Source organism: Balaenoptera acutorostrata, chromosome 12 (assembly GCF_949987535.1).
Source record: "Balaenoptera acutorostrata chromosome 12, mBalAcu1.1, whole genome shotgun sequence".
Lineage (NCBI taxonomy): Eukaryota > Metazoa > Chordata > Mammalia > Artiodactyla > Balaenopteridae > Balaenoptera > Balaenoptera acutorostrata.
This window is the reverse complement of record NC_080075.1, coordinates 81,147,803-81,170,625: the sequence shown is the minus strand read 5'-3', so window position 1 is coordinate 81,170,625 and position 22,823 is coordinate 81,147,803. Positions and strand designations below refer to the sequence as shown.

The following is a 22,823-nucleotide window of genomic DNA, read 5'->3' as shown; positions in this document are numbered from 1 at the left end:
TGAAGTAAATTAACTGGTAACAAACAAGTTATGTCACCCTTAAGGAAATTCACTATCCATTACCAGAAAGATGAAGATTTTTAAATATGTTTTAGATTTTTAAATAAGATCATTGTGGCTTCTATGGGGAGGATGATTGCGTGGGTGGCAGGTAGTAAAAAGTAGAAGCAGGGAGGCCAGTTAGCAGACTTCAGGTACTAGAAGAGTATCTTTAGAAATGGGGATTTAGGATGTGTTCTGGAGACAGGGGACTTGTTGATCAAGTTGCTGTTAGAGAGTGAAGTAAAGAGAACAATCAAGAATGACTGCTAGGTTTTTGGGCTAAGCAACTGGATATTTGGCAATGACTAGGGGTAGAACAGTTTTGAGGAGAGATGGTGGAATCAAGAATTAGATGCATATTATGCATCCATGTAAAGATAAAGTAGGAGATTAGATGTTCTTATCAAGAATTCGGAGAAGTTGTCAGATGATGAGGGATAAATATTAAAGAGGGAAAGTGAAGAGAAGTTTCTTCATTATAGAGTATTCAAAGGAGACTCAGCTCTCTGACTCTAAAAATAATCTTCCTGTGACTCTTTCTTCTAACTTTCTAGTTCTTATGCCTACCACCAATCCTTTAAATAGTGTTGCTTGGCATAGTTCTAATCTATTATTTTTTAGTTAAAAGTGGTGAAGGCTATATAAAGTCTTGCAGTTATTCAAGAAAGTCTAATGGAAATTCATTAATGGTAAGTTACTAAGAAAGAAAAAAAAAAGACTCATTGGGGCATGTTAGAGAGAGGCTAGCTCCTAAAAATTGTCCCCTTGGGTCCTATCATTCAGAGAAAAAAGTGGGAGAAAGCACGTTTCACGATAGCAGCAATTCTTTCATGGTTATGAAAGAAAGAGCAGAGCATTACTACTTTATAGGAGTATGCTTGGGGGACACGAGAGATTTTAATCTTTTTCAAATGCATTTCAGTAGATATATTGGGACTCTAGGTCAAGGTACCAAAGTAGTTTAAAAAGGAATTGGATGAAGGTGGTCAAAGGTACAAACTTCCAGTTATAAAATAAATAAATACTAAGGGTGTCATGTACAGCATGATTAATATCATTAACATTGCTGTACGTTATATGTGAAAGTTGTTAGGAGAGCAAATCCTGAGTTCTCAACACAAGGAAACATTTTTTAATTTTGTGTCTTTATGGGATGATGGATGTGGTAAACTTACTGTAATCATTTCATGATGTATTTAAGTTAAATCATTATGTTGTACAACTGAACCTTAAGCAGTGCTGTATGTCAGTTGTATCTCAATAAAACTGGAAGAAAAAAATATGGTGACCAGGAAGACTGGCAATGAAAGAGACCTTTTTTTTCCTAGAAAATGTCATATAACTAAGGAAAGTGGAGAAGAGAACACCTTAGCTCAGAGATAGTAACTTAATATTTACTTTCTGGGACCTAAATGATAATTTTGTTACAGACCTTTTTTCTTTTTGCCTGCGTTTTTCATACTAGTTGTGTTTAAGTAGCCATTGTTACAGCTTTGTAGTCTTTGCTCATATTATAATAAAGGAATAGCCAAAATAGATATCCTAGGTACATATCTGTTCAGCTGCCAGTGTGAGTTGTTCTGTAACATAACCACAGATGCTCATTCTTTTTTATTTATTTATTTATTTATTTTTGTCTGCGTTGGGTCTTCGTTGCTGTGCATGGGCTTCTCATTGCAGTGGCTTCTCTTGTTGCGGAGCACGGGCTCTAGGTGTGCGGGCTTCAGTAGTTGTGGCACATGGGCTCAGTAGTTGTGGCTTGCGGGCTTTAGAGCGCAGGCTCAGTAGTTGTGGCACACGGGCTTAGTTGCTCCGTGGCATGTGGGATCTTCCCGGACCAGAGCTCGAACCTGTGTCCCCTGCATTGGCAGGTGGATTCTTTACCACTGCGCCACCAGGGAAGTCCTGGGATGTTCATTCTTTAAGCCAGGTTTATTTCTGACAAAAGAAATTAAAATAACATGAATAATTAAGTTTTAAGTGTAATGATCATATTATATTAAAGACATTACTTATGGGCTTAGTTAAAAGCCCTCTTTGTCTTGCTTAAGGGATCCAATCTGTGGGAATCTTAAAATATTAATAGAATCAGTTCTGGGTTTATGTTTATTTTTCCAGGCATGGCTGTCCCAGTGAATAATATATTCTGTTAAAATCCTTAAACATGTTCCAAATGTGCTTGAAATAGAGGACTACAGTTTTTAAGAGTGAGTCTACCTCATTAGTGTTTCTCCAGTTTTTTTTCCACCACCCTCAGAAGGAATGCAGGGTACATCACAGTCCTCTGCATAAACATGTGTTGTGTGCGCCATGAGAACACTGCACCATGCGACAGTCTTTATTCTTACTATTCATTTATATACGTGTAGTCAGCCTATGTAATGAAGCATTAGAGACATGGTAGGAAGGATTGAACTTTAGAGATGGAAGGGCCAGAGAAAAGATGCACCTTGCCTAAGACCACACAACTCATTCCTAGGCATTCTGGAGGAAACCAGAAAAAGTGAATCTCTTATCCTTAAAAAGGCATACTGAAGTCATATTTGATATTCAGGTACTCATAAATTTGTAGAACATTGCTTTTTAATTGACCCATGAACTGTGTCCATATTTCATTACTTAATATTTAGGCAAGACATAAACCATCTAAAGATTTCTAGTTTATTTGCCCAACCCTTTACAGATAGGGCCACATTTTTTAGCTTTTTTTTTTTAATTTGAAAAGTAATACAAGCATATAGTTATTTAAAAAAATAAACACAAAAATTAAACAACACAAAGTAATTTTTCACATCTCTCAACTTAAGTCATCCCTAATAAATAACCTATTTTGTACCTGTTTTCATTTCTTTCGAAACTTGGAGACTTTTTTCCATCAGTACAGGTAGATGTATCCATTTTTATTTGCTGCATCATCTATTCCATTGTTTGAATATACCATAATTTGCTTAAAGATATGTCTGTTGTGCTCATTTGGTTCTTCCCAGTGTCTAATATAAACAATGCTACAATGAATATAAATCTGTAAATACTTAAGAGCATATCCTAAAGTAAATTCCTAGGAGAGCTACTGCTAAATCAGGAGATACCTACATTTAAAAATTTGACAGCTAGCGTCAGGGTCAAATTTAAATGAACTAGAATCAGTTATGATAACGTTCCTCCAGAGAGAAATTGCTTAATTTCCTTCAGTAGCAACACATTCCAGTATCCAGCATGAGTCACAAATAAAAGGAAAGCACAATTATCAATAAGAACTTCCACCTCAAACTTTCTATTTCTGAATTTTACATGTTGTGGTGGTTAATATATTTTTTTTCTTTTCTTTTAAATTTATTTCTTTATTTATTTTTGGTGGTGCTGGTCTGCGCTGCTGCACGCGGGCTTTCTCTAGTTGCAGCAAGCAGGTGCTACTCTTCATTGCCGTGCGTGGGCTTCCCACTGCAGTGGCTTCTCTTGTTTCGGAGCCCGGGCTCTAGGCCCACGGGCTTCAGTAGTTGTGGTACGTGGGCTCAGTAGTTGTGGCACACGGGCTTCAGTAGTTGTGGCTCGCGGGATCTAGAGCGCAGGCTCAGTAGTTGTGGCACACGGGCTTAGTTGCTCCGCGGCATGTGGGATCATCCCGGACCAGGGCTCAAACCTGGGTCCCCTGCATTGGCAGGCGGATTCTTAACCACTGCGCCACCAGGGAAGCCCTAGTGGTTAACACTTTAAAAGGCTTGTTTCCCTTCATAATAATGCCTTAGGGAATACATGCGCCCCCGCTCTTTTTCCATAGTTTACTACAAATTTTCACTAACAAAGAGATAAAACCTTGACTCTGAATCCATGTCACAGTGCCACCCACGTTCAATCTGTGGGCCTTCTTGATGTGCAATAGACAATATTAGCACTGGAACTACCATTACTACCTAATGCTTTCTTCTCTGTATTTAAATCTATAATTTTCCTTCTAAAGTGACATATCGGCAAATATTTGTGCAGCTCTTCATAAAAACGAGTGCACAAAATACTACTTAGGGTTACACTGACCACGTTTAAAATTAAGATTCAGAAAAGCTCAGAGAAAATGACAGATAGCCACATTTCCAGCATTTATTTTCTTTGTAGCCATGTACAATTTGAGAACATTTGCTTTTACTATGGACTCTGTTAAAGGAACAGACAATACAGTTACATTTTATTTAGAATGGCTTTACACTGTGGTGATAGCTTTTTGTCTTAATATGTCTTGTATCCTACCTTGTGTTTGTAGAGTGAATTAAGGTCATTATTCAGAGGATACATAGTCAGACTTTACATAGTCAGTGAATCTTCAATGCAAATGCTACATAATATTTTTTATCAAATAATAACAAAGGAAAAGAAAAACAGCTATATGTGTTTAATAAGGAAAAACTGGTGTATAGAAAATACCAAAGCAGGTTACAATAGCAGGGTTTAAGCCAATTTTGTTTTTAAAATGTCATGTACATAGAAAAGAGTTTAACATCAGTTTTCTTTGGATAGTGGAACTATAGGTGATTTTAAAATATTTTTCTTTGAAAAGATTTTTTATTTTCCCACAATGAACATGCATGACCTTGCAATTTAAAAAGCCAATGCTCTTTAAAAAAAAAAAAATTATGTATTCCTTCAACTCTTCCTTTTCTATCTCCCCCCCACTTTTCCATCAGTTTTCCTTCATTAATCTTTTGTGTTTTTTTGTTTGTTTATGTGTTTGCATTCTTTCTTGCTTTTGTCTTTTTGTTTTTCCTGATTATGATAGAGGCCTAGTCCTATTCTCTCTTTAGGTATGTAAATCAAGGAGTGAATTCTCAAGAAGAGAAATATGCATTACCACATCTGTGGATTTTCTTCCCGTCTCAGCATTTGTTAGCTCTTATTAGCTGGGACAAAGCCAATTACCACCTTTTTGAGATGGGGGTAATTTTTCCTTTTGTTTTCCAAATTTCTTGCAATATGAATATGACCATGTGAAAAATTTTATTCTCAGTCACTGCTAAAGACTGCGTGGAAAAGAGGAAAGAATGAGGAGGGACAAGGCAGCCATTGACATTTGGTTACATTAAGTTTAAAAATAACTATTTTTCAGTACTATAGAGAAACATATTTGGTGACATGAGTGGATTTTAAGGACAAATTCAGCATGCTATAATCTGTTAATAACTTTTCGTCTGTTAGTTGTGTCAATATTTTTGAAGCCACTAAGTGTATTACCACCATTTTTAATGTTTCAGGTGTTCTTGATTCATTCCGAAGAGCTGACCAATGGAAGAAATAAGAATACTCTATTATTTATGAATCACCCCACACTAGCTCAAAATACATTGTTTGAATTTCTGTTCTGAGCTTCTATGTCTTTTTACAATCTTTTGAAAAGTGTGCCTCAAATAACAGCAGATAATCACCAGGATGGGAGTGAATGACTTGTGGCAGATTCTGGAGCCTGTTAAACAACACGTCCACTTGCACAGTCTTGGTGGGAAAACCATTGCGGTTGATCTGAGTCTCTGGGTATGTGAAGCACAGACAGTCAAAAAAATGATTGGGACAGTCATGAAGCCCCACCTCAGGTAGAGTAAACGTGCTCAGAATATAAATAGATGATTGCATAAGCAGTGGATGTCTTGGTTTTGTTTCCATTTCATTTATTTTGTTGTTGCTGTTTTACATTTTGAGATTTTAAAATGTATTAACATGTCTCGATCTGCCATCTCCATATTGATAACACAAATTTGTACCTCGTACCCTTTGAGCTTCAGACTCATATACTTGGCTGCCTATTTAACATATCCGCAAGGATGCTTCGATGACTAAAAGCCAGAAATTTGGGAGCCATTCTCCCCGTTTTGTCCTCCACACATCCAATCCATCAGAAGTCTTGCCAGTTCTACTTCCAGAATATACCCTGCGTTCGCAAACTTCTCTAGATGTCCAGAAGCACTGCCTCAGTGGATGCCAACATCTCTTATCTGCCTTGCTGAGATGAAATCTTTGCTAGTTTCCCTCCCTCCTCTCTTGGCCTCCTCCTCCTCCAAACCATTTTCCACATAACAATTAGAATAATCATAAATCTCCTTTGCTAAAAGACACACAGTGGTCTTTCAGTCCAGTCTACTTAAAATAAAATCTTAACAAATAAAATGCTATTGCATATAACATTTTTGATATTAATGTTCTTGCCGTTATGTCATACTGCTATGTTGACTTCTGCTATCAATATGTGATGATTAATGTATTATTAACTTTTATATTTCAGGAGCCTATTTTTTCGTATCTCATATTTAACGCTAATGGACGTAAAACTGGTGTTCGTTATGGAAGGGGAACCGCCAAAGCTGAAAGCTGATGTCATAAGTAAGAGGAATCAGATTCGGTATGGAGGTTCGGGAAAAACATGGTCTCAGAAAACAGGGAGATCACATTTTAAATCAGTCTTAAAGGAGGTGAGCATTCACATCTGATTTAATAATTCTGATTTGAATTATAGAGTATATTTTACTTTGATAAAGTTTTTCGTTCAGTATCCTTAGTACTTGTTAACTTTACTGTGACTAGAAGGACAGTGTGAATAGAGAAGAGAGTTTAAGTTTTGGAGTGAAACTCACCTGCATTCAGATTCTGACTCTGGCCATTAGAAACTCTGGGACAGTGGGCAAGATTTTTAACCTGTCTCTGCCTCGTTTCCTACTCTGTAAAATAGGATAGTAATACTTTACAGGGATATGGTGAAAATTAGAGAAAATATATCTAAAACAACTGGTGCATAGTCAGGACTTAATATGTTACATTTTATGACATCTTCAGCACTTAAAGAATTCCCAGAATAGAGGTCTCATTAATTCATACTTTACTCATTCAGGATTAATGAGAGTTCATAGATACAATACGTATTTGGCTTCCTTTAGGGCTTCGTAATTTTAAAAAGTACTTATTGTTATATTTTAATATATTTATACGTTATATATTTTTTTATAAAAATTTAAAGAGAAATCTATAATAAGATAAAGTAAGTAAAACAATAGGAAGCTATTATTATTTTGTCTCTTTATTTTATTTATTTTTTAATAAATTTATTTGTTTATTTTTGGCTGCGTTGGGTCTTTGTTGCTGCGCGGGGACTTTAGTTGCGGCGAGCTGGGGCTACTCTTCCTTGCGGTGTGTGGGCTTCTCTTGTTGTGGAGCACGAGTTCTAGGCACACGGGCTTCAGTAGTTGTGGCTCGCGGGCTCTAGAGCACAGGCTCAGTAGCTGTGGTGCATGGGCTTATTTGCTCCGTGGCATGTGGGATCTTCCCGGACCAGAGCTCGAACCTGTGTCCCCTGCATTGGCAGGAGGATTCTTAACCACTGCGCCACCAGGGAAGTCCCCTGTCTCTTTTAGTTTTTTTCTTTTTTTCCCTGTCTCTTTTTTTTTTTTTTTTAATTTTAATTTTGTCCTTTAAGTGACTATTTTCTTTTTATTTATTTATTTATTTATGGCTGTGTTGGGTCTTCGTTTTTTTTATTTATTTATTTATTTATGGCTGTGTTGGGTCTTCGTTTCTGTGCGAGGGCCTTCTCTAGTTGCGGCAAGCGGGGACCACTCTTCATCGCGGTGCGCGGGCCTCTCACCATCGCGGCCTCTCTTGTTGCGGAGCACAGGCTCCAGACGCGCAGGCTCAGCAATTGTGGCTCACGGGCCCAGTCGCTCCGCGGCATGCGGGATCTTCCCAGACCAGGGCTCGAACCCGTGTCCCCTGCATTGGCAGGCAGACTCTCAATCACTGCGCCACCAGGGAAGCCCTCCCTGTCTCTTTTTAAAGTGTATATACTTTTAAAAATTGCGGTAATCATGCACAAATAATTTTTATCTGGAATTTTCACTTAACATACCCATGTTTCCCTGTTACCATATTCTATTCAAAATCATTACTTTAATGATGGTACAACATGTATGAATGTATGAAATCATTCCCCATGATTGTATATTGTATTGTATATTGTTTGCTTTTTAGTTCTTCTCTATTATACAGGAAATTATGATGAACATTTTTTTGTAAGCATAGCTTTTTCTTGTGATTTTACGATAAAATTACCCAAAGTGGGATTGATAGACCAAAGTTTAGGAGTGATTTTATAACTCTTGCCAATTACTTTCTACCAGTACAGATATGAGATAGGCAATTTCATTGCACCCACAAGATTATTGGATATTAGGAGGTTTATCTTTGTACTATTTGGTATGCAAAATCGAAGACATTTCTTTGTTTATATAATACGTATAAATACATATAATACATATTTAATATGTATTGTTCTTTTAATGGTGAGGTTAAACATTTCACTTAGTTTTAGTCCCTCTCTGGGTAATGACCATCATATCCTTTCCCCACTTATCTTTTGAGGTTTTACTTTTTCTTTTGTTCAAATTCTTTATATACTAAGGAAGTAAACCTTTTATCATATTTGCTTTGAGTTCCTATCCCTGTTTTTCTTTTTAATGTTGTTTAAAATTTTAATTTCTTTTAAAAGGCATTGCATAAATTAATAAGCATTTTTCTCCAGAAATTCTATTTTCTATTTTTATGTGACTAAAAATAATAATTTTTAGTTAGCGATTCTTCTACCTTAATGACTATCAGTAATTGAAGAAAATATCTGTACTGAATTCTAATTATTTCTTCTGTAATCAGTTCCTGGAAATATCTATGGTTTACATACTTAAGGCATTAAATACCCAGTATAAAGCAAAAAGATGTTTATGTCCTTTTGAGAAAATTGATCTATTCCTATTTCTTTATTTCTCTAATTGTGGTGTTCTTAGGCATTTTGTATTGGTTCAGTGTTGCCTGCCCATTAATCATTATCATATTTCTGTACACTCAGTTACTAAGCCTTATGTTCTCCTAATCTACTGCCATTTTTAGTTACAAGCATGAAAAGCACACATTAGTCCTCCAACACAACCTCCACCCCACGTGATAGAGACTTAGGGTAGAGAAAATTGCAACCAACCTCATCACAAATTCTGTGCTGGTTTTTGAACGGAATCTGAAATGACTTTTAAACTCTTGTTTTTTATGAAAGGATACTTTTTATGTATGGGTAAATTAGAAACAACTATGGTGTTGCAGTAGCACCTATAACAAAACCGTCTCTCTAAAGTCACCCAGCCGGGGTTCTGAAAAGCACCTTTTTTTTCGACATAGTACTTTGTCTTTCTGAACCTTGTCCACCTTGGGCAACATCTGGCAGAGGTTTTTATTACATCATATAGCATGCAAACAATTAATCAGTTACAGCAAAAGAGATGATATTTTTTCTGTCTCTAGAAACTACAGCCTCTTTTCCTCACCATATCCAGTATTCCTCAGTGATAGAATGAGAGTATCATATATGACAAGAAAGAATGCACTAGGCTGTAAAGCTAAACTATAAGCTACTCAGCTGGGTTAAATTCATAACCCCAAGAAAACCACAAATTGATATAAACCTCCTGTACAGACGTTTGACTTCCTAGGAGCACTCCATCAACGTACCCCGGTGTGGTTCCCCATAATGTGAGAGTTTCATCGTACAGGGGAGGTGATAAGAAGTGAACTTAACGGTCTCAAGCCAAAATTGTGTAATAGCGTCTTCTTTGGAAGAGCTCATATTGGGATGATCATCATGTGAGAAGAATTGCTGTAGTTTTACAGATGTAAATGTTAATGTGATTAATTATTATTATGTCAAGATATTTTCAGACTCTTGAGATAATAGCGTTGAACGAAACAATGAAAATTGCATATTCATTACTTTTTTATGTACTTTTAAAATTAATGTTTTAATCGAATATGGATTACTTTTTAATTGACATTAAAATTTTTAGCTTTTCCTTACAGAAAATTTTAAACGAATACAAAAGTAACCCATCACCAATCTTTAACAGTTATCAACTCTTGACCAATTTTGTTTCATCTATACTCCCACCCACTCCTCTACTCCCACATTTTTTTTTTTAACATCTGTATTGGAGTATAATTGCTTTACAATGGTGTGTTATTTTCTGCTTTATAACAAAGTGAATCAGCTATACATATACATATATCCCCATATCTCCTCCCTCTTGCATCTCCCTCCCACCCTCCCTATCCCACCTCTCTAGTGGTCACAAACCACTGAGCTGATCTCCCTGTGCTATGCGGCTGCTTCCCACTAGCTAGCTATTTTACATTTGGTAGTGTATATATGTCCATGCCACTGTCTTACTTTGTCCCAGCTTACCCTTCCGACTCCCCAGGTCCTCAAGTCCATTCTCTACGTCTGCGTCTTTATTCCTGTCCTGCCCCTAGGTTCTTGAGAACCATTTCTTTTTTTTAGATTCCGTATATATGTGTTTGTTTTTCTCTTTCTGACTTACTGCACTCTGTATGACAGTCTCTAGGTCCATCCACTTCAATACAAATAACTCAATTTTGTTACTTTTTATGGCTGAGTAATATTCCATTGTATATATGTGCCACATCTTCTTTATCCATTCATCTGTCATTGGACACTTAGGTTGCTTCCGTGTCCTGGCTATTGTAAATGGAGCTGCAATGAACATTGTGGTACATGACTCTTTTTGAATTATGGTTTTCTCAGGGTATATGCCCAGTAGTGGTATTGCTGGGTCGTATGGTAGTTCTATTCTTAGTTTTTTAAGGAACCTCCGTACTGTTCTCCATATTGGCTGTATCAATTTACATTCCCACCAACAGTGCAAGAGGGTTCCCTTTTCTCCACACCCTCTCCAGCATTTATTGTTTGTAGATTTTCTGATGATGGCCATTCTGACTGGTGTGAGGTGATACCTCATTGTAGTTTTGATTTGCATTTCTCTAATGATTAGTGATGTTGAGCATCCTTTCATGTGTTTGTTGGCCATCTGTATATCTTCTTTGGAGAAATGTCTATTTAGGTCGTCTGCCCATTTTCGGATTGGATTATTTGGTTTTTTGATACTGAGCTGCATGAGCTGCTTGCAAATTTTGGAGATTAATCCTTTGTCAGTTGCTTCATTTGCAAATATTTTCTCCCATTCTGAGGGTTGTCTTTTCGTCTTGTTTTTGGTTTCGTTTGCTTTGCAAAAGCTTTTAAGTTTCATTAGCTCCCGTTTGTTTGGTTTTGTTTTTATTTCCATTTCTCTAGGAGGTCCCACGTTATTTTGAAGCAAATCCCGGACATAATATTGTTTTAGTATTTCAGTACCTTTCTCTAAAAGATAAGGGCTCTTAAAAAATAAAAACATAACCACAATACAATTTTTATTATTGCACCTAGAAGTTTAATACTAATACTTTGCCATTAAGTATTCAGTGCTCAAGTTTGCAGTTGTTTCTTAAGTGTAATAAGTTTTAAAACACCTAAATAGCTACTATTAATATTTGTGATATAGAAGTAAGTTAAACGCTGAAAAAAGCAGCAATAAAAATGTTCTTAGATATGTTGCACCTACTTTTTCTTTTCAGTGTCTTGATATGCTGGAATGCTTAGGAATTCCCTGGGTCCAAGCTGCTGGGGAAGCTGAAGCCATGTGTGCTTACCTCAATGCCAGTGGTTATGTAGATGGCTGCCTCACGAATGATGGAGACGCTTTCCTTTATGGCGCCCAAACTGTTTATAGAAATTTCACTTTGAATACCAAGGTATTTTTTTCTTTCTCTTTTTCAGCATTTCTTTTACACACTACTTTTTTTAAAGGGATTAATTCTTGGCACTTAGCAATCACTAAGTAAAATGTTTACTGTTACTAAAAATATCAGTGCCACATAGTTCATTCTCTTTGAAATGTGGATTTCTCTCCTAAGGGCTTGACTTGTTTCACAAGGTTTAATTCTAAATCAGTTTCAACTACATATTATAAAATTGCATACAATATGTATTGCCTTGACCCAGAATTTGCACTTTTAGTAAGCCTCAAAAACACCTCCAAATATGCAAGGAGAGATATACAAGGATGTTAACTGCAGCATTGTCACTAATTACAAAAATTTGGCAAACAACCCAAATGCCCATTGATAGAGAATGGCTAAATACAGCCACGGTTCTCATGGAGGGAGGTAATACATGGGACATTTTGGTTGTAACTATTCAAGGTTGGGCAAGGGAGACTATGGACCTTTGGTGGATTGGAGCCAGGGAGACTAAACCTCTTGCCAAAAAATTCTGTTATCTTTCTGAAAATGCTCCCAGTGTCCCCATTGAGAAACACTGCCTTAGAGTCCGTCTAATGTAAGCAATCATTTAAAAGGTATGTATTATTGATATTAAAGATACAGTTATATTAGTGGGCAAGAAATATTGCAAAATAGTATTTTTATATAATCCTATTTTTACTTAAAAATAGAGTAATAAATATTTGTATGTATGTGTGTGTCAAAGAACATGTTTCTTAGAAGAATATGTCTGATGCTGTTAATGATAGTTAACTTCTGATGATGTAATTACAATAATATACAATTTCTATAATATACATTTTACAGTACTTAATTGTGCAAGATGAAAATCTACTTTTGTAGACACCAAAAAACAATAAAGAGGAAAAAATGACTACTATAGTTAATTTTTTAAAGCCATTTTTGAAACTATGACTTTATTTCCAGATATTGAAGTGTTAGATTTTATGAAGATTCTGGTGCTCAGGATAATTTTAAACTTATAGGAATAAACATTTAGAGACAGCTTTGACAAATTATTTTTTATAATGTTGTTTTTGTTTAGTTTTTTGAAGATGAAACTGAATCCGTTCTTTCTTCTAGGACCCACATGTTGACTGTTATACAATGCCATCCATCAAGAGTAAACTAGGTTTGGATAGAAATGCTCTGGTTGGGCTAGCAATACTACTTGGCTGTGATTATCTTCCAAAGGTACGCTGAAATTGTCATATTTATTTACTATTCATAGTGGGGTTTTTTTGATACCTTACATGCTGCATAAATATGAATACAATATCATTTTATATAATTAAGAACTTAATTTAGAATATAGGTGTAATAAACTATTCAGTAACTAAAATAATCAGCATTTCAAGTGGCATTAAACAGCTTGCTCATCATGATACTGAATGTTATAAATGAGAATAGAATTATAACTAGTACCACAGCTTAAATCTCAGTAAACCATTACTCTAAGTGATTCACATTCACATTCATAAAATCTTTTAGAGAAGTGTAGGAATTACTCTTTCCTTGTCTCTTGCCAATATTAGTTTCTATCACCGTTGTCTGAGTTTTGCATCTCCATTGTAGCTTTCTATTTGTGCACATGCTCAGTGTTATTGTTACTGTTGCTAGGCAACATGATTATTGGGTTAAGCCATTCATCCTTCCATGCCTCTTAGCATTGCATTGAGTTTTGCTCATGAAAACCTTTTATTTTATATTTTAAGATACACAATATAGTTCTCTGTAACAGGTATAATAGGTGAGGGATAAATTAAGAATTACAATGATAACCACATTCATAAATATGATATTTAAAAATATAAAATGACTTGTACTATAGCTCCTACTATTTTTATATAGTCCCATTATTATGTCCCTGCTGATCGTCTTTGTATCCTTACTAAACCCCTCATTATACTATAGACTCTATCCCCAAGAGAAGTCTAAAGAAGGATGACATATAATTTTTTTTCACTAGAGCTTGGGAGAGGAAAAAATAGTAGGATAGTAAAATTATTAACTCTGATTTCTAATCTGTGTCACCAGTGACCAAATAGAGAAATCAACAATTTTTTTTAACTAGTAAAAAAAGAGGAGGAAAAGAACTGTTAAATAACACAGAAAATAATTATTATAGTTCTCATTCTGAAATAGATTTCTGTTTCCCATATGTAATTGTATCATTATTAAAGTCTAAAAACAGCTCAGTGTTGAATATAAGAAAAAATTTGCAAACTTGAACTCACAGAAACCAATTTTAGCTGCAGTGGTATTACATTATACGCTAGCCTTACCTATTTTGATTTTTTTGTTTCCTTGCAACCAAAACTGCTATCTATTTATATCATTGTACTTAATGATCTTTAAGACTCTATCATGATTTGCCTAAAAAAATTTAATATGTAATTAAATGCTAATACATGAAGGGTGACATACAAAATATCCAGCAACTGTTTTGCTAAAGACATAGGCTGTAGAGATGGAAAATGCTTCTGGATACCCTCTGTTGTGCTATGTGTTACCCTTTTAGCTGAATCCTGAGTGTAGGTGGGTTGGAAAGGGAATTCATTTTAAGGGGGAGACCCCTTTGCTGGCAGGCACTCAGGGTACATGGGCATTGGCTATTTACTAACCAGTTTAGAAGTATTTTAACACTGGTATGTCTCTTCTAATGCATATCGGCTAAAGAACAGCCTTGCTTACAAAACATATTAATAAACTTTTATAGGAACTGGAAGACTCAATTTAAACCAGAAATTGTCATGTGAATATACATTTATTTATATATTTTTTGTGTAGGAAACTTAATGCTTATTTTAATTTTCTTAAGTTATTAATTTCAAGAGTTAACTTGGAATTCTCCTTTGTTCTCTTTGGATATCTGGATCTTTAAATATTATATGTTCATATAATCAAATGAACATGCCTTTTCCTGATTACAAATATAACTTAAAGTTAGGTCAAATTAAAATACTATCAAAATAATCAACATAGAAAATGAAAGCCCTTTAAAATTCTGTTCCTCCCTCTCCTAAAATAAACAGTCAGTGGTTTGGTATATAACACTCTGACTTTTTTGTTTGCACAAATTAACAATATAATTGTTATTTAACTTACAAATCTAAATCATACTGTATGCTATTTTGTAATTTTCATTTTACAGGTAACAATGCGTCTTGCACACAGTTACCTCATTCTTTGAGCTACACAATCTTGCATTTAATGGACATCTCACCCTTCATTTATCTATTCCCTAGTGATTAACATTTGAATTTCTTTTCCCACTTTCTGAAAGGGAGTCCCTGGAGTTGGAAAAGAGCAAGCATTAAAACTTATAAAGATTTTGAAAGGGCAAAGTTTACTTCAGAGGTAACTAAAAATTACTTTTTCTTGCGACATTAGTCTTTTATTCTTGTTGAACTTAATAGTGAATACAAAAAGTATTGTGCTTTCGAAAAAACGTTTTGTATTTTTAAGATGATCTGTATTTTTATTTAAAATCAGTTATTTTATTTATTCAGAAGTTTTCCAAAGAAAACTGAAAAGTATATGTCCTAAGCCATATTTTGGTTTTTTCAATATTATTAGCTCATTACAAACACAAGTAGTAAGATGTCAAATGCGTTTATTTATAACCATGGGCATTTGCCACAGGCTATTTTAGACTATTTCATCAACAAGTAAAGATAAACTAACATTAAATTAATTTTATATTTTAAATTACTTTTTATATAAATACTTTGATACTATATTTTTCTATAAATGAAATGCCTGACATGTTGCAAATATTTAATAACACTTGATCAAAAATTTTACTTGACTGCCCTTTGTTCTATAGCCACAAATTTAGTAATACGTTAATTCTAATGAATTAACTGTACAATTTGAGGATACAAGACAGTTAGGATACAGAGTATATTAAAGTTTACAACCTGTGCTGTTTAGTTTTAAAAGCATGTCAGTTACATTTACTTGATGAGGACAATGTTTTATAAAAATTAATACTTATGATGATAAAGTATAAAATGAATAAAAAAGAAAGGAACTAGGACACTGGGGACTTAAAATAGTCCTTGCCTCCAGTAGTTATGAGATAGTGAGTACATGAAAGGAAACATTAAGTGGTAGAAATGAAGAAGGGGTGACCATGAGAAAGATTTCAAATAGCCATGCTCTTTCTTTTAGTGCTTCTCTTTCAGCTGTAAAGCTACTGATAGATCTAAGACTTTAATAAACTCATTATTAACATCAGTGATTACTGTTTTCCAAAGCAGAAAAGCAAAGATATACTTTGGCATGGTGGTGAGTTAAGGCATCATTTGGGAATTGTGAAGAATAAAATAAAAAAGGAAAAGCAAGCAAATATGGCACTTGGCTACCTACAAATCATTCTTATTGAGACAGTTTCAGCAAATATGTACTTTTGGCAACATTTTATAAAATATTTGCCTTCACGCTTGAAAATAATGAGATTACATTTTGTTATAATTATCTGTCATTCCAATTTTTACTAATTTAGACTAACCTTCCCCCTAGTTATTTTTAAGTTTTTATGTTTTTATGTCCTCAGACTGGGACAGCAACTTCATCGCCAAAGGAAAAATAAGTAGGCAGGTGGAAAGGAACAGAATAGCCTGATATTTGAGAACATGGCATTTTGGTGACCTTATTATTTATTTTTTCTTTTTAATACCATTTTCTTTTAAAGGTTTAATCAGTGGAATGAAAAATTTTGTTACTCTAATTCACAACCATCAGTCATTAGCAAACTGGCTCATTGCTCTGTATGTTCCCATCCAGGTAAGCAGACATAGGGAATGATACCTCTAGAATATTATTGTCTGATACCTACATTTTCATCTCTGTTCTTATAGTGCTTTTTATATACCTACCTTCCTTACCAGATTGGGAACCCTCAGTGTCAGGAGTTGTGTCACATACACACAGTAGGCACTCGATAAATATTTATTGAATGAAATAACGTGATGTAAATGATAAATATAGGATATGTGCAGTTTCGAACTATGTTATCAGATTACTTTGATCCTAAAATTATGTTTTTAATATAGAAATCCATTTTAAGAAAAAAAATTGTACTGATAAATCTTAGGGGAAAATGGAAGTGAAATCATTTGCTTATGTATCAGTGATTTATCTTTATATATTTAAAGAATTCTTAACTGTCCTATGGTGCATTTTTATTGTGTGTGAAGATAGTGACTTAAAACTAATTTCTAATACATGTTCACTGTTAAGTAGCTTGGACCCTGTTCATTAGTCTTGATAAAAAAATGATGTCCCTGACATGTACTGGGTTAAAAAGGCCTTTTGCTCTCAGGAGAGATTAAGAGATCATGTTAGCTCATCTTTTAAAAGAAATTCTGCTTTATCTATTTGTCTTAATATGTTTTCATTAGCCTTTTAAAATGATAGATGAAACCATGGAAGAAATCAATGTTTTTATAGATAAAATGCCCTTCTGTAGTTTTTTTGGTACCTTACAAATGATGATTTTAGGTCATATCAGTTATGTATGTTCTTTGTGTTCTCAAAAGTGTTGAAGGTAGTCATGCTTTCCTTTTACTGGGCACTAGGACCCCACACCCAGGCCACAATCACAATTTATGTTCCAAGCATAGTTTAAAAATAGCTATATAGTAACTGAGAGCTAGCCACTAGCAGAGGTAATTAACTGCTCTATTCTTTTCATATTCTTATTAAAGAAACCATTTCATGAATTATTCTATTAACTAAATAATGTTTTACTAATAATGTCCTTCTTTTCTTGTATGTAGCTACCACATACACCACAGTTTTCCATTTGAGATTATTATAAATGTATAATTTCATATTACAAATTAACACTTTCAGACAGAAGGGTAATTTACAGAAAAAAAATAGTGTCATGTGATAGTAATAGCTAAAGATCTACTTTATCGTAAGAATTATTATTGTGTTCATTACTCTATTTGGCCTAAATGTATTGAAACCCTTCTATATGCTAGGCATTGTGCTAGGCAGTATTTGTTTTTGAAAATTCGGATAAGGGCAAAAAAAAAAAAAAATGTACATCGAAGGTAATGCTAAAAAGCAGTGAAAGTCATACTTTTTGTGTCTCCATGAAGGTTCACCTAAGGATCATGAACGTAATGGATGCAAATTATGTAAAACTGATCGATATTGTGAGCCACATGATTATGAATACTGTTGTCCTTGTGAGTGGCACCGAACAGAACATGAGAGACAGCTAAATGCAGTAGAAAACAGTATTAAGAAGTAAGTTTTTTGTACTCATTGTTTCTTGATGTGGCCTATTTATACACCTGTGGTTGAATTATTTCTTCATAACTTTCCCCCATGTAGATTAATAACGTTTCACAGAATCCTTTTCTAGACTCTGTTCAAAAATTAGGCTATCTTAGAAGATAGTAATTTAATAATGTTTCATTGAGAAGCTTGATGACTAGGATACTGTACAAGGACACTTTCCATTAAACGAGAAGAGATTAAATGGATGATTTTAGAGTCTATCTAAAATTGCCTGATTGTATTAATAACGTGTATATAACTTATTTTCAGAAAAGCTTGCAGTTGTGAGGGATTCCCATTCCACGAGGTAATGAGTAATAATTCAACCATGTGTTTATCTCAGAAGCTTTTTTTAAAAGTTTGACATCTCAATTGCTATTTTCTGTTCTCTTGCTAGGTTATTCAAGAATTCCTTTTGAACAAGGATAAATTGGTGACGGCAATCAGGTACCAAAGACCTGATTTATTATTGTTTCAGGTATCTGAAAATAAACTCTTATTTTACAGTGTGAAGTTGGATACTAGGAAGATAAGAAGGGGTAATCACTTTGACTGATCTGAGAGGAGTTTGAAATAGATGGCTCTTGAGTGCACATGTATTTTTCAGCATTTATATCTAATCTCCATTCCTTTGCCGCACAGTAACTATACTTTGCAGCCCATAAGACAAATCACAATTATGCTCTTCTTTACAAGACACCTTAAAGACCATGTACAGATGTATTGTATTCAGGGATATGTTGGGGGAGAGATACTAATAACCAGAGAATGTAAAGATATATATTGTTATTGTATATTGTTATGGAAGACAATATATTGTTATGGAAGACAGTATAGTTTACAAATGCATTGGGATTTGTAATCAGTGACCTAAATTTAAATTTGGACAGTCCATTGCTTACCATGTGACCCTGGATATGTGTTTTCCTCAAAATAGAAATAATATTACTTACCTTGTGAAGTCACTATGCAGATTAAATAAGATTATTTATATTAACCCCTAGTATAGTAGCTAGAGAAACAGAGTGGCTCAATAAATTGTAACTACTTGTTGCTTAGCTCTACCAAAAACAGTAGTAATAATGGCAACCAACATTCATTGAACATTTAAAATTTGCTGTTATATTTAACACATTACATGTACTCTTCCCTAACTTTATAATGTGTGTGCTGGATTATATTTTACAGAGGGAAAACCTGAGGCTAAAAGAGGTTAAGTAACTGACCCAAATCTAGGAAATATTCTGACCCTCAAACCCAGAACCCTCACACTTACATCATTGTGCCATATTGCCTCCTTAGGAGGCTCACTGTTCTTTCTGGGAATATTCTCGTTGATACAACTTTAACTAATGTTATCTCTTAAGGAAAAGATAATATCACCCTGAGAGTGCTGTTTGTCTCCAAGAGATAACAAAATCTTGTTTTATTTTTATTATATTTACAGAGATTTACTCTTGAAAAAATGGAGTGGCCCAGTCACTATGCATGTGAGAAATTGTTGATACTGTTGACGCACTATGACATGATAGAAAGAAAGCGCGGTAGAAGGAACTCTAATCAACTACAGCCACTTCGGTAATATAAAGAATTGTATGAATATGTCCCTGTGTTTTCATTGGAATATTTTATCTAAAATATTCTTCTTAATATCTTTAATAGTGGGATATATATCTCTTTGTTTTATAAAAATGGAGGAAAGGTCTACTGGAATATTAAGAGCTTATTCAGGGCTTACAGTCCAGATAACATAGGAAGTTCATGCTTTGACACACTTCTCTGCCTCAAACATATAGTAATAGTAGACTATTAAAAGAAATAAATATAAAAAGATATAGCTAGGATTAACTAGATAATTATTTCCGTGGACCAGAAAGGGAACAGAAATGTAAAGTGAATGGAGGGACTGAAACGGAGAATTGGTGGCTCTCAGTGAAGGGTATATGATTACTCATTGTACTCTTCTTGAAACTTTTCTTTTTTTTTTTTAATTTATTTTTGGCTGTGTTGGGTCTTCATTGCTGTGCGTGGGCTTTCTCTAGTTGTGGTGATCGGGGGCTACTCTGCGTTGTGGTGCGTGGGCTTCTCATTGTGGTGGCTTCTCTTGTTGCGGAGCACAGGCTCTAGGCGCACGGGCTTCAGTAGTTGTGGCACACGGGCTCAGTAGTTGTGGTTCACGGGCTTTAGAGTGCAGGCTCAGTAGTTGTGGCTCACAGGCCTAGTTGCTCCGCGGCATGTGGGATCTTCCCGGACCAGGGCTCGAACCCGTGTCCCCTGCATTGGCAGGTGGATTCTTAACCACTGCGCCACCAGGGAAGCCCGAAACTTTTCTTAAGGTTTGAAAATTTTCAAAATAAAAAGTTTTGGGGAAAGTATTAAAGAAAAAAGATAAGCTACGGAGGAGTGACAGTCTGCTACCATACATCTTTCATGACAATAGTAGATTCCAGAAGATGATGGAGTAATATTTCAAAGCTTTGACTAAAAATAATTGGCAACCCAGACATCATTAAAATTATTCACTCATTGGCAAGGCATTTTCAGACATGTGAAGACTAAGAGTTTGCCACTCACAGACCCTCATCAAAAGCACTGTTAAAGGATGACTTCAGCAAGAAGAAAAATGAACTCAGGGGGAAGATGTGGATAACAACAAACAGTGGCCAGCATAGAAACTGATAAAACATGTTTAGCTAATTTAATAAATGGAATGGAAAAAATATCTATATAAATATCTTAATAATGCTTGATGGTTAGTATATGAGGATGATAATAAACTAAAACTCCCAAAGTACGCATGTAAACAGTTAAGGGTAACCACTAAAACATTAGAAATACAATCTCTATCTTTAAAACCAATACATAAAATAAGAAAGTAAAACTATCTAACTGAAAGAATACAGGAAGGTGAAAGATGGAAATAGCATAGAAAATCTTAGTAACCAAAACCACAAAATAACATGTATGAATGAATCCAACTATATCAGTAATCACAATAAATGTAAGTGGATTAAACTCATCTATTAAAAGACATTATATCAGATGAGTAAACAAAACTCAACAATATTCTGCTTTATAGGGCATGTACAGAATAAAATTATGTTAAGTTTGAAAATAAAGAGATTTATAAGATTTAACCAGGCAAATATTTACCAAAGTAGTGTAGCAAAATTAACAGAAGCAAAAAAGACTTTAAAACAAAAACCATTATTATGGAAAAGAGGAACACTGAATAATAATGAGAGGAAAAATCTACTGATAAGATCTAACAGTTATAAACTCTATCTTTTAAATAAACAAGTCAAAGGAATAGCTATACAATAATTCTTAAAACATTTTTAGAATATTATTAAAACAGAATAAAAATTAATGGGAATTGAATTATTCAATCTACAAATTGAAAATTTCCAAATAACTCATGCATTTAAACCTCATTAGATGAGTTTTTTCTTTTTTCAGAATTGTTAAAAACCGAATCAGAAATGGAGTTCATTGCTTTGAAATAGAATGGGAAAAGCCTGGTATGTATACACTTTAAGCAAAATTTATAACATTTGGTCATGTATGTTTAGCAAATATCATATACATATGTAAAACATATGTATGTATATAAAAAATAAAGACGAAAATGTATCACATACACCAAGGATTAATTTCATAGTTTACCTGTGCTGTGTAAACAGCCGTTGACTAATAGTAAATATTTAAAACTTAAGTAATTTTATTTTAATGTCTTAAATTGATATTTCTTTTGTAATTAATGTTTACGAAAACAATATGGAAATAGTTTTGATTTATATTTCTCAAGAAAATACTGCTACAAATGGTCTAGTCATTGGACTTCATTGTATAGCTGGGTCTAAAGAAATCAGGGTTGCTGAAAAGCACCTGGGGTGCTCTTCCTCTCCTTTCTTTACTCTGTTTAGTTTTCATGGGAATTTATAATGGTCAAATTACTCTTCTCTTCTACAGGCAGAAATACAGTGAACTCTGAATTAGCTCCAAAACTGAAGGCAAGGAAAGCACAGATCATTTAAAGTGGAAAATAATACCAAATTCATTTGTATTTGGCTTTGAAATTAGATTGTATAATTACATGTGAGTGAGTGAGAGAACCGATTTGAAATGAAGTGAAATCAAATGAAAGTTGTAGGTAACTTTGAAGAATTAAATGATAAAGAATTAGATAAGTTGTTCTAAGCAATAATAGGAAAATAGCTAAAGAATTTTGAAAACTGTTTAGGAACAGTTCCACCAACTGTAGTAGATTTTCAGGAAAGACAATGGCATTAACCCAGTTTGGCAGTGCATCTCCTTTGTTAAGAACTGAGGATTGGGTGCCCACTTTCACTTATCTTTGTAGGAGTTATCCCTTAAGGGAAAAAATGTACCCCACACTACTTTAACTAAGAAATATTCTAAGTTCACTTGTTTCCATTGTTTCTACTTTAAACTCATCAACTAATAGTTTCATTATAGTTTGGCTTCTTATGCAGTTTTGCCCTCATATAAGATAAATACAAGAATCTAGTCTACTATTTACATATCTTATTGTAAGTTTACGTATAAGCATTCTCATTTTCATTTATCAGGTGCTTGTGAGTCCAGTAAGCCTGGGTGTGTCCTCAAGAGATTGATAACCTTTGAAACAACAATCTGGAAAATAGTGATAGTTTTGATGACCATTTCAATTCTGTCCTTTTCAGAAGCTACCACTAAAGAAAGCCAATGTTAAAGTTTTAGGAAATTGTTTCCATTCTTTATCTGAAATTTTACACTTATTATATGAAATTAAAACA

General features: G+C 34.3%; 1 protein-coding gene across 4 annotated transcripts in view; it reads left to right on the top strand.

The window, feature by feature from the left end:
* GEN1 (GEN1 Holliday junction 5' flap endonuclease) overlaps positions 1-22,823 on the top strand; it is a 31,640-nt gene that overhangs the window by 3,375 nt on the left and 5,442 nt on the right. The window contains exons 2-12 of one of the 4 annotated variants that reach the window (XM_007183490.2): positions 5,446-5,618; positions 6,305-6,491; positions 11,518-11,694; positions 12,808-12,918; positions 15,011-15,084; positions 16,424-16,515; positions 17,841-17,991; positions 18,295-18,331; positions 18,422-18,502; positions 19,472-19,602; positions 21,484-21,545. In XM_007183490.2, coding sequence (XP_007183552.2) covers positions 5,458-5,618; positions 6,305-6,491; positions 11,518-11,694; positions 12,808-12,918; positions 15,011-15,084; positions 16,424-16,515; positions 17,841-17,991; positions 18,295-18,331; positions 18,422-18,502; positions 19,472-19,602; positions 21,484-21,545 — 1,264 coding nt within the window. In that variant the 5' untranslated portion in view covers positions 5,446-5,457. Of the gene's footprint in view, positions 1-5,282; positions 5,619-6,304; positions 6,492-11,517; positions 11,695-12,807; positions 12,919-15,010; positions 15,085-16,423; positions 16,516-17,840; positions 17,992-18,294; positions 18,332-18,421; positions 18,503-19,471; positions 19,603-21,483; positions 21,546-22,823 lie in introns of all 4 variants that reach the window. The other 3 variants (XM_057557889.1, XM_057557890.1, XM_057557888.1) reach the window with 3 other exon arrangements.